We start from the raw sequence: 11,898 nt of genomic DNA, 5'->3' as shown, positions 1-11,898 counted from the left end.
TGAGAGTTTATACTTAAGTATTTAGTATCAGGAGAGTATTAAGTCAGTATTCACTGGTTATGCGAATAAAGCTTCTTGAATTTAATTGATTAAAACCTCCATTCGCTCTGATCATGTATTAGCCCCGCCCCTGTCTCTCAGTGGATAGAGATCACTGATTGACAGCTGGTGTCTCCTGTCAGAGATGCGGACAGCTAAGCGCGAGCAGTCTGAAGTCAGTATGAGCGCCTCTGTTTCTCTCAGGGTTTCTGGATGTGTTATTTCTGGTTTAAATTGAATACTTTGGATATTTCCTCACATTTTCAAAGTAAGTGTGAAAGCTTTCTTATATTTCAGTAAGGCTTTGCTTTTTCCACTATATTTTTTTTCTGTAACAAACGGGCATTATGCAGTCTTTGAATTCTGCACTTTTTTATTTTGCATCATCAGGAAAATGGTCTTAGAGAAGATGAAAGACCTGCTGAGCTGAGATTTGAAATAAACCGGTTTAACAGACAGGCTGTCCAGTTTCTTACAGTATACAGGTCGTTGTGGTGGGTTTTGAAGTGTATGAAAGGGAGTGGTCGGGCTGTAGTTTCTCTTGCAGTCTGGTTGGTCCTGTGTTCATTAATAATGTCGTTTAAAAAAATAAAGTTTCATCGCTGTGAAAACTAATGTTTAATGTTTGTATTTAGAGGACATTGGGGATCACTCCCATGTGTAATACTCAGTGAAACAATGATAGAAGATGTCGTTTCTCTGGAAGGGAAGAGAAGTCATTAGTAATTGACTTGTGTTTCTCTCTCGGTGTGTTTGGGGACAAAGACATTTCACAGTCTAATGGAGTTGAATTGGACTGTAATCGGCAGAAGCCTGTTGTGATGTTTGCTGTTTTATTCCCCAGCTGCTGTGACTCTGGACCCTGATACAGCTCACTGTGGGCTTAGCCTGTCTGGGGATGGGAAGAGAGTGAGACTGGGACAGAGGAAGAATCTCTCTGACAATCCTCACAGATTTGATTACTGTCCCTGTGTCGTGAGCAGGGAGGCCTTCACCTCAGGGAGACACTACTGGGAGGTGGAGGTGAATGAGTGGTGGAGAATAGGAGTGACCAGAGAGTCTGCAGAGAGGAAAGGAGATTTCAGCTTCTCTCCCCAGCAGGGTTACTGGTGTCTGGAGTCTTACCCTGGTTTCTGTGCTCTCACTGACCCTGAGACTGATCTCCCCAGCCGTCTGTGGCCCAGGAAGCTGGGGGTGTGTGTGGATATTGAGGAGAGGAAGGTCTCCTTTTACACAGTGGTGTCCAGAGCTCATCTCTACACTTTCACTGACATGGTCTTAACTCAGGGGGAGAAGATCTATCCTGACTTCTGGACTGTTGATTCAGATAAGGACCTTGAGCTGCTGCCTGCTGTCAGTGTGGAGATTAAAACCGTCACTGACTTATGAACACAGGCTGACTCTCTCCCAGCTCTCTGTCCTCTGAGATGATGTCATAAATTTAGTAGTAATTTTAGAAATGATGATGTTGTGTCATGTTTATACTAAATAAAAAAAATTAAACAGGGAAAAATAACATGTACCAGAGAGGGCGAGATAACTCACTACCAGCCTGCTGTACTCCTGACTTGTAAATATCTCTGGAAACCCTCCCATGTTTTTTTTTTCTAATTTTAAGAAAATAAACTTTTAAAAATGAAATCCTGTGTGAGTCTCTCCTGCGCGCACCGGAGGCTGTGAAGCTGCCAGAACGGGAAGGGACCCACTGATGTCACCACAGCCAGGAGGAATAGGGACTGTGACGCAGACAGGAAGTGGCTCAGGGTGTTTATGGGAGTTGTAGTTTGTAGCCAGCACTGTGTCTGTGAGCAGCTACAGCCAGTCTAATCCTTAGACAGGGTCACATCAGCATATTCTGTATTGTGTATTTTATTTCTTATTGGGTTTATTTTTCCTGTGGTGGTTTGTTTAGTTTGAGAGCAGTTTTATTTGGTCTCTGTCTCAGGGGGAAGTACGGTGTGGATGCGCTGTGTCTGTTACTCTTTTCTTTTTTCTTTATTTCAGTTCCCAATCAAGTGTGATAATCGGCCAGTGAAAACTCTGTTTTTCTTCATATGAAAGCCCAAAACCCTAAACCCAGCCCAGGGTTTTACATCTGTTTGGTGGCAGCGACACGTTTTTTTCTTCGTGGACAGAAACGTGGGCTTATAAAAAGCAATGAAGAAGTATGAAGAAATGTCGACCCACATCCAGTTCTTTCTGAAAAGAAGTCTGTATATCAGCTTCAAGAACATGGCTGGGCTGCTTGCTACAGACTCCCACCACCCTCTGTGTAAGGATGTGCTCCTGTTCTCAGTTTTAGATGCACTTCCAGCTAGTTTCCGCTCTTGTGCTCCAGTTGAAAGCCCTGAATCTAAAGGCTGTGGATGAAGTCACGAGGAAGACTCCCTGTCAGAGGCACCAGGATGAACCCAGTAATGGCTGGACAGTGACACCGAGGAGGTGGAAATTTCATCTGCGTGACAGGTGAGGTTGTCATCAGTAGGTGAGAATGAGACAGGGCCAGTGCTGGGGAGAGATCTGGGGGTCCTGGCAGCCACTAAACAGGGATTGTCGGGTCTCTGCACAAGCAGGTAGCTGAACTGTAACTTCAGCTTGAGGCAGTGACTCGCGTGCTAATGTGTTGAAGTCCTGTCGCAGGACAGGGGAGGGTGAGTGTGAGCTCGGGTTCGATGCAGAGAGAAGGTGCTGGCGTATCTCCTCAGGCGGGACTGCCCAGCATTTATTAAATATTTCAAACAGATTCTCAAGCAGTAGTAATTATTAAAACACAGAATAAGCAGGATGTGATACAGACAGAGCAGTGCCACCATGACATCACAAAGTCCTGATATGATTTCATGTGCTTCATACATCATACAATCCCCAAATGACTTCACAGCCCCTGTAACTTACTGCGGGGATGTTATGTTTATGATTAGGAGCCATGCAGCTGCACCCAAAGGAGAGAGCGATGAGTGGTCCTGACTCAGGAAGAGAGAGAGGAAAGATGTCTCAAATGCAGATGTAGAGTGAAAACAATTACTTTCTCAACAACGGCCCCCTGTTCCCTTAGCCAGACAGAACGTACAGCTCCTTTTCAGCTCCAGTGAGGAGCTGGTCAGGACTGCTTCCATCCCTGGAGCTCGCACCCAGGGCCAGCCCGACAGCAGGGGAGGAGAAGATACTGCGGCCATTCAGAGGCAAGACAGGGCGATAAACATCAGCCAAGTGCAGGACTGTAGTGAACTGGTCAATCTGGAGAGAGAGAGGGGTTAATACAGACACACTGACTGGACACTCCAGTACATTAACACTGCACTGAGAGAGAGAGGGGTTAATACAGACACACTGACTGGACACTCCAGTACATTAAAACTGCACTGAAAGAGAGGGGTTCATACAGACACACTGACTGGACACTCCAGTACATTAAAACTGCACTGAGAGAGAGGGGTTCATACAGACACACTGACTGGACACTCCAGTACATGAACATTGCACTGAGAGAGAGAGGGGGGTTCATACACACACACTGACTGGACACTCCAATACATTAACACTGCACTGATAGAGAGAGGTTAATACAGACACACTGACTGGACACTACAGTCCATTAACACTGCACTGAGAGAGAGAGAGAGAGAGGGGTTAATACAGACACACTGACTGGACACTCCAGGACATTAACACTGCACTGAGAGAGAAAGGGGTTAACACAGACACACTGACTGGACACTCTGGTACATTAGCACTGCACTGAGAGAGAGAGGGGTTAATACAGACACACTGACTGGACACTCCAGTACATTAACACTGCACTGAGAGAGAGGGATTAATACAGACACACTGACTGGACACTAACAGCTCAATACAAACATGTTTAAGACACACACACACGTCCGCCTGTCTCTCACCAGATCTCTGCTGACCCTCACAGGCTCCTGGAACACGGTCCATACCACAGCCTCATTACAGTCAGGGGTGGTCAAGGACCCCCTGTAGCGAAAGAACTTGGAGCGGTCCACCCCCCTCAGCAGCTCGTCCAGGGAGAGGGACAGAGCCAGAGTCTTAGTGGAGCCTGTGGGGGAACGAGAGAGAGACGCATCCTTAACCGAGAGCGCTCGCTGATGGACCCTCACTGGCTGGACACTCCTCTCCTGTCACCTCACCTGTCCCAGCGACCTCCTTCAGGAGTGACGTCAGTGTCTTCCAGCCCTCAGGAGTGCCACCTGCCTCTGTCGCCTAGCAACCCAAAGAGAGGCTTTCTGTGCCCCAGTCTGTGGTCTTCATCTCCACATGTCTGAGATCAGCTGGTCTCTGGACTGGACAGTGCCACTGGACACACACAGTGACCCCGGGGAACCCCAGGAGCTGAGAGCCTGCACACTCATCTTCCTGCAGGAACACTGCCCTCTGCTGGACACTGGGGCTCAACCAGACAGCTTTGCTGGCTCGACAGATGAACCCCATGTCATTTCAGACGTTCACTATCACATATCACTTCTCTGTCATCATGCCTGTCCTCTCTCTGTCCTCTCTCACTTTGTTCTGTCTTTCTGTGTCTCTCTCTCAATGTGTTCTCCTTCTCTCTGTGTCCTGTTTCTCTCTCTGTGTCCTGTCTCTCTCTCTGTGTGTCCTGTCTCTCTCTCTCTCTGTGTGTCCTTTCTCTCTCTGTGTATCCTCTCTCTCTGTGTGTCCTGTCTCTGTGTGTGTGTGTGTCCTGTCTCTCTCTCTGTGTGTCCTGTCTCTCTCTCTCTCAGTACTGACCTCTATGAAGAAGCCCAGGACAGCAATGCCCTCAGGATCAACCAGAGCTGCAGGCAAACTCTTCCCCTTCTTCACATGGACGATGTGCAGCTGATAACACAACACAGCACCACAGCAGTTACACAACACTATGACACAGCACTGAATGCTGTAATGCAACATTGAAAACAGTAACACAACACAGCAGTTACACAACACTGTGACACAGCATTGAAAACACTGTCACACAGCCCTGGAAACAGTGACACAAGCCTGGAAACAGTAACACAGCCCTGGACACAGTCACACAACCCTGGACACAGTCACACAGCCCTGGACACAGTCACACAGCCCCGCGCTGCCCCCTCACCTCCATGGGGAAGCGCTGGCCGTCCAGCAGGTGCTCGGAGCCGGGGAAGTCTGCGGAGTTTCCCCAGTGGAAGTGGAACTGGACAGCGGAGTACCAGCCAGAGAGCCCCCCGCCACTGACCCCCGCCCCTGGCCGTAGGGTCACCTGCACTGAGACACACAGCCAGAGAGAGCCAGGGTGTCTCCCATCACTGCTCCCATCACTGTCCCAGTCACTGTCCCAGTCACACACTGCTCCCGTCACTGTCCCAGTCACACCCTGCTCCTGCCACTGTCCCAGTCACTCACTGCTCCCATCACTGTCCCAGTCACTCACTGCTTCTGTCATTGTCCCAGTCACACACTGCTCCCGTCACTGTCCCAGTCACTCACTGCTTCTGTCACTGTCCCAATCACTCACTGATCCCGTCACTGTCCCAGTCACACACTGCTCCTGTCACTGTCCCAGTAACACACTACTCCCACCACTGTCCCAGTCACTCACTGCTCCCGCCACTGTCCCACTCACTCACTGCTCCCGTCACTGTCCCAGTCACTCACTACTTCTGTCAATGTCCCAGTCACACACTGCTCCCGTCACTGTCCCAGTAACACCCTGTTCCCATCACTGTCCCAGTCACACACTGCTCCCGTCACTGTCCCAGTCACTGTCCCAGTCACTCACTGCTCCCGTCACTGTCCCAGTCACTGTCCCAGTCACACACTGCTCCTGTCACTGTCCCAGTCACACATTGCTCCCATCACTCTCCCAGTCACTCACTGCTTATGTCACTGTCCTAGTCACACACTGTCTCGGTCAGTCAGTGTCTCAGTCAGTCTCTGTCTCAGTCAGTCACTGTCTCAGTCAGTCTCTGTCTCGGTCAGTCTCTCACTGTCTCGGCCAGTTACTGTTTCAGTCAGTCTCTGTCTCGGTCAGTCTCTTACTGTCTCAGTCAGTCTCTGTCTCAGCCAGACTCTGTCTCAGTCAGTCTCTGTCCCAGTCACACACTGTTTCAGTCAGTCTCTAACTGTCTCGGTCAGTCACTGTCTTAGTCAGTCAGTCTCTGTCTCAGTCAGTCAGTGTCGTAGTCAGTCTCTGTCTAAGTCAGTCTCTGTCTCTGTCAGTCAGTGTCTCAGTCAGTCTCTGTCTCAGTCACACACTGTCTTAGTCAGTCTCTGTCTCAGTCAGTCACTGTCATAGTCAGTCAGTCTCTGTCTCAGTCAGTCAGTGTTTCAGTCAGTCTCTGTCTCAGTCACACACTGTCTCAGTCAGTCTCTGTCTCGATCAGTCAGTGTCTCAGTCAGTCTCTGTCTCAGTCAGTCACTTTCTCAGTCAGTCTCTGCCTCGGTCAGTCTCTCACTGTCTCAGTCAGTCTCTGTCTCAGCCAGTCTCTGTCTCAGCCAGTCTCTGTTTCAGTCAGTCTCTGTCCCAGTCACACACTGTCTCGGTCAGTCACTGTCTCAGTCAGTCAGTGTCTCGGTCAGTCTCTGTCTCAGTCAGTCTCTGTCTCAGTCAGTCTCTGTCCCAGTCACACACTGTCTTGGTCAGTCTCTCACTGTCTCGGTCAGTCACTGTCTCAGTCAGTCAGTCTCTGTCTCAGTTAGTCAGTGTCTCAGTCAGTCACTGTCGTAGTCAGTCAGTCTCTGTCTCAGTCAGTCAGTGTCTCAGTCAGTCTCTGTCTCAGCCAGTCTCTGTCTCAGTCACACACTGTCTCGGTCAGTCTCTCGCTGTCTCAGCCAGTCTCTGTCTCAGTCAGTCAGTGTCTCAGTCAGTCTCTGTCTCAGTCAGTCTCTTACCGTCTCAGTCAGTCTCTTACTGTATCGGTCAGTCTCTGTCTCAGTCAGTCTCTGTCCCAGTCACACACTGTCTCAGTCAGTCACTGTCTCAGTCAGTCAGTCTCTGTCTCAGTCAGACAGTGTCTCGGTCAGCCAGTCTCTGTCTCAGTCACTGTCTCTGTCTCAGTCAGTCTCTGTCCCAGTCACACACTGTCTCGGTCAGTCTCTCGGTCAGTGTCTCGGTCAGTCAATGTCTCGCTCAGTCACTGTCTCGCTCAGTCACTGTCTCGGTCAGTCTCTGTCTCGGTCAGTCTCTGTCTTGGTCAGTCTCTCACTGTCTCGGTCAGTCACTGTCTCAGTCAGTCAGTCTCTGTCTCAGTCAGTCACTGTCTCAGTCAGTCTCTGTCTCGGTCAGTCTCTCACTGTCTCGGTCAGTTACTGTTTCGGTCAGTCTCTGTCTCGGTCAGTCTCTCACTGTCTCAGTCAGTCAGTCTCTGTCTCGCTCAGTCACTGTCTCAGTCAGTCTCTGTCTTGGTCAGTCTCTCACTGTCTCGGTCAGTCACTGTCTCAGTCAGTCAGTCCCTGTCTCAGTCAGTCAGTGTCTCGGTCAGTCACTGTCTCAGTCAGTCCATCTCTGTCTCAGTCAGTCAGTGTCTCGGTCAGTCTCTCGCTGTCTCGATCAGTCACTGTCTCTGTCTCGGTCAGTCTCTGTCTCGGTCAGTCTCTCACTGTCTCAGTCAGTCAATGTGTGTGTCAGTGTTACCTGTGTGTCCGTTGTTGGTCAGCTCTCTCATGATGTTCTTCTCTCTGTACCCAGTGAAGGTCAGCTCAGTCAGATTGGGGTCAGTGGTCACTCTGGAGGTCCTGATGTCCACAGGAGACTGACGTTGCCCATTGCAGTGACCAAAAGGCCTGGATACCCAGGCAGAAGGGCCTGTAACAGGGACACAGTGCCTGTGTACACTGATCGGTTGTGTAGACAAGAGACTGGACCTCAGTCAGGCCATTCCTTAACCAATCATCATTCAGGGTCATTAATCAGAGCATTCCTTAATCAATCACTGATCAGGATTTTATTGATTAGATGATTCACTCCAGTGTCTTACCACACTGCCCGCGATGGTAGCACCAGTCACACTGATGAGACTCTGAAAGACAGAGTGTTACAAGAGGCAAATTCTCAGGACAACTGGTTTCCTGCTTTCTTACGACACTCAGAATTACACCTCCCATCCTGTTACTGAGGTTTGCAGTGATCTCCTCTCTCACTGTGTCTCCTGTCCTGTTGTGTGTGTTTATCACTGAGATATTCTCTGTGATGTCCTCTCTCTCGCTGTGTCTCCTGTCCTGTTGTGTGTGTTTATTACTGAGGGATTCTCTGTGATCTCCTCTCTCTCACTATGTCTCCTGTCCTGTTGTGTGTGTTTATCACTGAGAGATTATCTGTGATCTCCTCTCTTTTTGTGTCTCCTGTCCTGTTGTGTGTGTTTATCACTGAGGGATTCTCAGTGATCTCCTCTCTCTCACCGTGTCTCCTGTCCTGTTGTGTATTACTGAGAGATTCTATGTAAACTCCTCTCTCTCACTGTGTCTCCTGTCCTGTTGTGTGTTTTATTACTGAGGGATTCTCTGTGATCTCTCTGTCTTCAGGTATTCTTACTCCAGTCTGCAGGTGCTCTGTTGAGAGTGTGGTATCACCTGTGGGATCACAGTGTGGTTTGGCAGCAGCTTGATGTCTGACTGGAATGTGTCACAAGGTTGATCAGTTTGGCCCAGTCCATTACCCTCTGGTAAGCATTATAGGAGCACAAAGACACGGATCTCCAGACTCAGAGACAGCTTCTTCCCTCAGGATGTCAGCTTGTCTAATTCTACAGTGACTCTACAACTGCACACTGCTTGTGCTGCCTTTTATCTGTGTGTTATTCAGCTTCGTTGTTGCTGCTGCTGTTGTTGTGTGTTGAAGTTGGTGTTTCCTCAATGTCTTTGTATTGGAGCCTACATGCAAATAAGCATCTCATTGCGCTTGCGCCTGTGGCAAATAAACTAAACTGAAACTGCTCTGAGATTGTGTCTAATTAGATTGCTGATTGAATACTCAATAGAAATGTATATCACTCTGAACCACAGCAGAGCTTCAGTTCCAGCTCAGGATCTAAGGAGCAGGAGGAGTGAGAATAATACTCACTGGCTCTCACTGAGGACAGCAGCTCCAGACACAGCAGGAGGAGAAACACATCCATCTGTTAGAGAAAACCAGACAGATGAGTATGTATCCCTGAGCACACCTGTGTCTTTAACACACAGCTGGTCACTGAACACAGACGAATCCCAGTCCAATCAGGGCAATACAGCAACCTACACAGCCACACACAGCACTGAGACTTTCTGTCAAGTACTATAGTAAGATATACTTTGTTATTGTGTGGTGAAAGCACAGTACAGTGCAGTAAAACCCAGTGAGATTGTAAAAGAGTTGATTACAGGTAAAGTCCAGCGAGATTGTGGTAAAACAGTCCATTACAGGTAAAGTTCAGTGAGATTGTGGTAAAAACATAGTTCAGTGCAATACACCCCAGTAAGATTGTGGTAAAAACACAGTACAGTGCAATACACCCCACTATGTTTGTGGTAAAACACAGAACAGTGGAGTACATCCCAGTGAGATCGAGGTAAAAACACAGTACAGTGTAGAAAAGCCCAGTGAGATCAAGGTAAAAATACACTACAGTGCAGTAAAGCCCTGTGAGATTGTGGTAAAAATACAGTACAGTGCAGAAAAGCCCAGTGAGATTGTTGTAAAAACACAGTACAGTGCAGTAAAGCCCAGTGAAATGAGGGTAGAAACACAGTACAGTGCAGTACAGCCCAGTGAGATTGTGGTAAAAGCACAGTAGAGTGCAGTAAAGCCCAGTGAGAGTGTGGAGACAGCAGATCAAAGGAGACACACTTACTCTGGGGGTCACTGTGGTGTCGATGTGCCCACTCACTCAGCTCTCGGTGTGAGCCCGTCTGTGGGCTGTGCCGCTCTTAAACCCTGCAGACAGCCAATCACACACAGAGCTGTTCAGCCCCTCTCGCCCGCTTGATTTTACGTAACTGATCTGAAAGTGCCGCCCAGCTTCAGTAGCATGGCTGGGCAGCTTGTTCCACACTCCCACCACCTTTCGCGTAAAGAAGATCCTCCTGTCCCGAGGTGAGTCAGGGATCGGTCTCCTGTCTTTTCTGATTCCATCTTCGCAGCTGTGTGTCGTTCTCATCTTGATGAGCTGCTGCACTGGCGCTTGTGTGATTCGACCCTGATAAGCGCTCCCAGACTTTGCAGATAACTCAGGCACACCTGATAGCTCTGCAGACTCCCCGAATCTGATTTCCAATCACCCTGGGGGGGAGACAGCAGGACAAAGCTGGAATTGAACAGACGAAAGAGCAGCTAGACCTCTGGCACTGAGCAGGGGTGAGCATGTGTGCCTTGTAGCGCTGAGGTCCTGGGGTTCAGCTCTGGGGTGCTGTGTGTGGAGTTTGCATGTTCTCCCCATGTTCATATGGGTTTCCTCCCACAGTTCAAAGACACACTGGTAGGATATTGGCCTCTGGGAATATTGGCCCTGGTGTCAGCGTGTGTGTGTGCCTTGTGATGGACTGGCGTCCTGTCAAGGGCGTACCCTGCCCTGGGCCCGTTGCTTGCTGGGATAGACTCCTGCTCCCTCACGACCCTGAGCTGGAAGAAGTGGTGCGACAACGGAGGGATGAATAAAATCGTGAGCCTTGAGTTGACAATCCTCCCCAGCTGTAGAACAAGGACAAAGTCCTGTTTTAGAGTATAGTGCACTGTTGTGGTCAGCATGTTACAAAACAAAAGATGCTGCTGCACTGGAATAATTCCAGAGATGTATACCATACTGACAAGCTGAAGGAACTGAGTCTCTTAAGTCTGAAGGGAGTGTCCCACACTGACAGGCTGTAGGAACTGAGTCTCTTTAGTCTGAAGGGAGGGTCCCACACTGACAGGCTGGAGGAACTGAGTCTTTTTAGTCTGAAGGGAGTGTCCCCCACTGACAGGCTGAAGGAACTGAGTCTCTTTAGTCTGAAGGGAGTGTCCCACAGTGACAGGCTGAAGGAACTGTCTCTTCAGTCTGAAGGGAGTGTCCCCCACTGACAGGCTGAAGGAACAGAGTCTCTTTAGTCTAAAGGGAGTGTCCCACAGTGACAGGCTGAAGGAACTGAGTCTCTTTAGTCTGAAGGGAATTTCCCACACTGAGATGCTGGAGGAACTGAGTCTCTTCAGTCTGAAGGGAGTGTCCCACACTGACAGGCTGAAGGAACAGAGTCTCTTTAGTCTAAAGGGAGTGTCCCACAGTGACAGGCTGAAGGAACTGAGTCTCTTTAGTCTGAAGGGAATTTCCCACACTGAGATGCTGGAGGAACTGAGTCTCTTCAGTCTGAAGGGAGTGTCCCACACTGACAGGCTGAAGGAACAGAGTCTCTTCAGTCTGAAGGAAGTGTCCCACACTGAGAGGCTGGAGGAACTGAGTCTCTTCAGTCTGAAGGGAGTGTCCCACAGTGACAAGCTGAAGGAACTGAGTCTCTTAAGTCTGAAGGGAGTGTCCCACACTGACAGGCTGTAGGAACTGAGTCTCTTTAGTCTGAAGGGAGGGTCCCACACTGACAGGCTGGAGGAACTGAGTCTTTTTAGTCTGAAGGGAGTGTCCCCCACTGACAGGCTGAAGGAACTGAGTCTCTTTAGTCTGAAGGGAGTGTCCCACAGTGACAGGCTGAAGGAACTGTCTCTTCAGTCTGAAGGGAGTGTCCCCCACTGACAGGCTGAAGGAACAGAGTCTCTTTAGTCTAAAGGGAGTGTCCCACAGTGACAGGCTGAAGGAACTGAGTCTCTTTAGTCTGAAGGGAATTTCCCACACTGAGATGCTGGAGGAACTGAGTCTCTTCAGTCTGAAGGGAGTGTCCCACACTGACAGGCTGAAGGAACAGAGTCTCTTCAGTCTGAAG

At 49.3% G+C, this 11,898-nt stretch overlaps 1 protein-coding gene across 2 annotated transcripts; it reads right to left on the bottom strand.

Annotated features, from left to right (window-relative positions):
- Positions 1–2,735: 2,735 nt before the first annotated feature.
- LOC148825255 (carbonic anhydrase 4-like) lies at positions 2,736–9,891 on the bottom strand. 2 transcript variants are annotated; one of them, XM_088926437.1, is made up of 9 exons: positions 9,846–9,891; positions 9,080–9,134; positions 7,998–8,039; positions 7,655–7,825; positions 5,138–5,286; positions 4,789–4,878; positions 4,191–4,263; positions 3,936–4,099; positions 2,736–3,276 (listed from the first exon to the last, which is right to left on the bottom strand). In XM_088926437.1, exons 2-9 carry the CDS (start codon positions 9,132–9,134, stop codon positions 3,091–3,093), a joined length of 930 nt encoding a protein of 309 aa, XP_088782563.1. In that variant the 5' UTR covers positions 9,846–9,891; the 3' UTR covers positions 2,736–3,090. The 2 variants fall into 2 exon arrangements, with proteins under 2 accessions (XP_088782563.1, XP_088782564.1); XM_088926438.1 differs by lacking the exon at positions 7,998–8,039.
- Positions 9,892–11,898: the final 2,007 nt, after the last annotated feature.

The sequence above is a fragment of the Atractosteus spatula genome, chromosome 10 (assembly GCF_055471065.1).
Source record: "Atractosteus spatula isolate fAtrSpa1 chromosome 10, fAtrSpa1.hap1, whole genome shotgun sequence".
Lineage (NCBI taxonomy): Eukaryota > Metazoa > Chordata > Actinopteri > Semionotiformes > Lepisosteidae > Atractosteus > Atractosteus spatula.
This window is presented reverse-complemented; position numbering and strand designations above follow the sequence as displayed.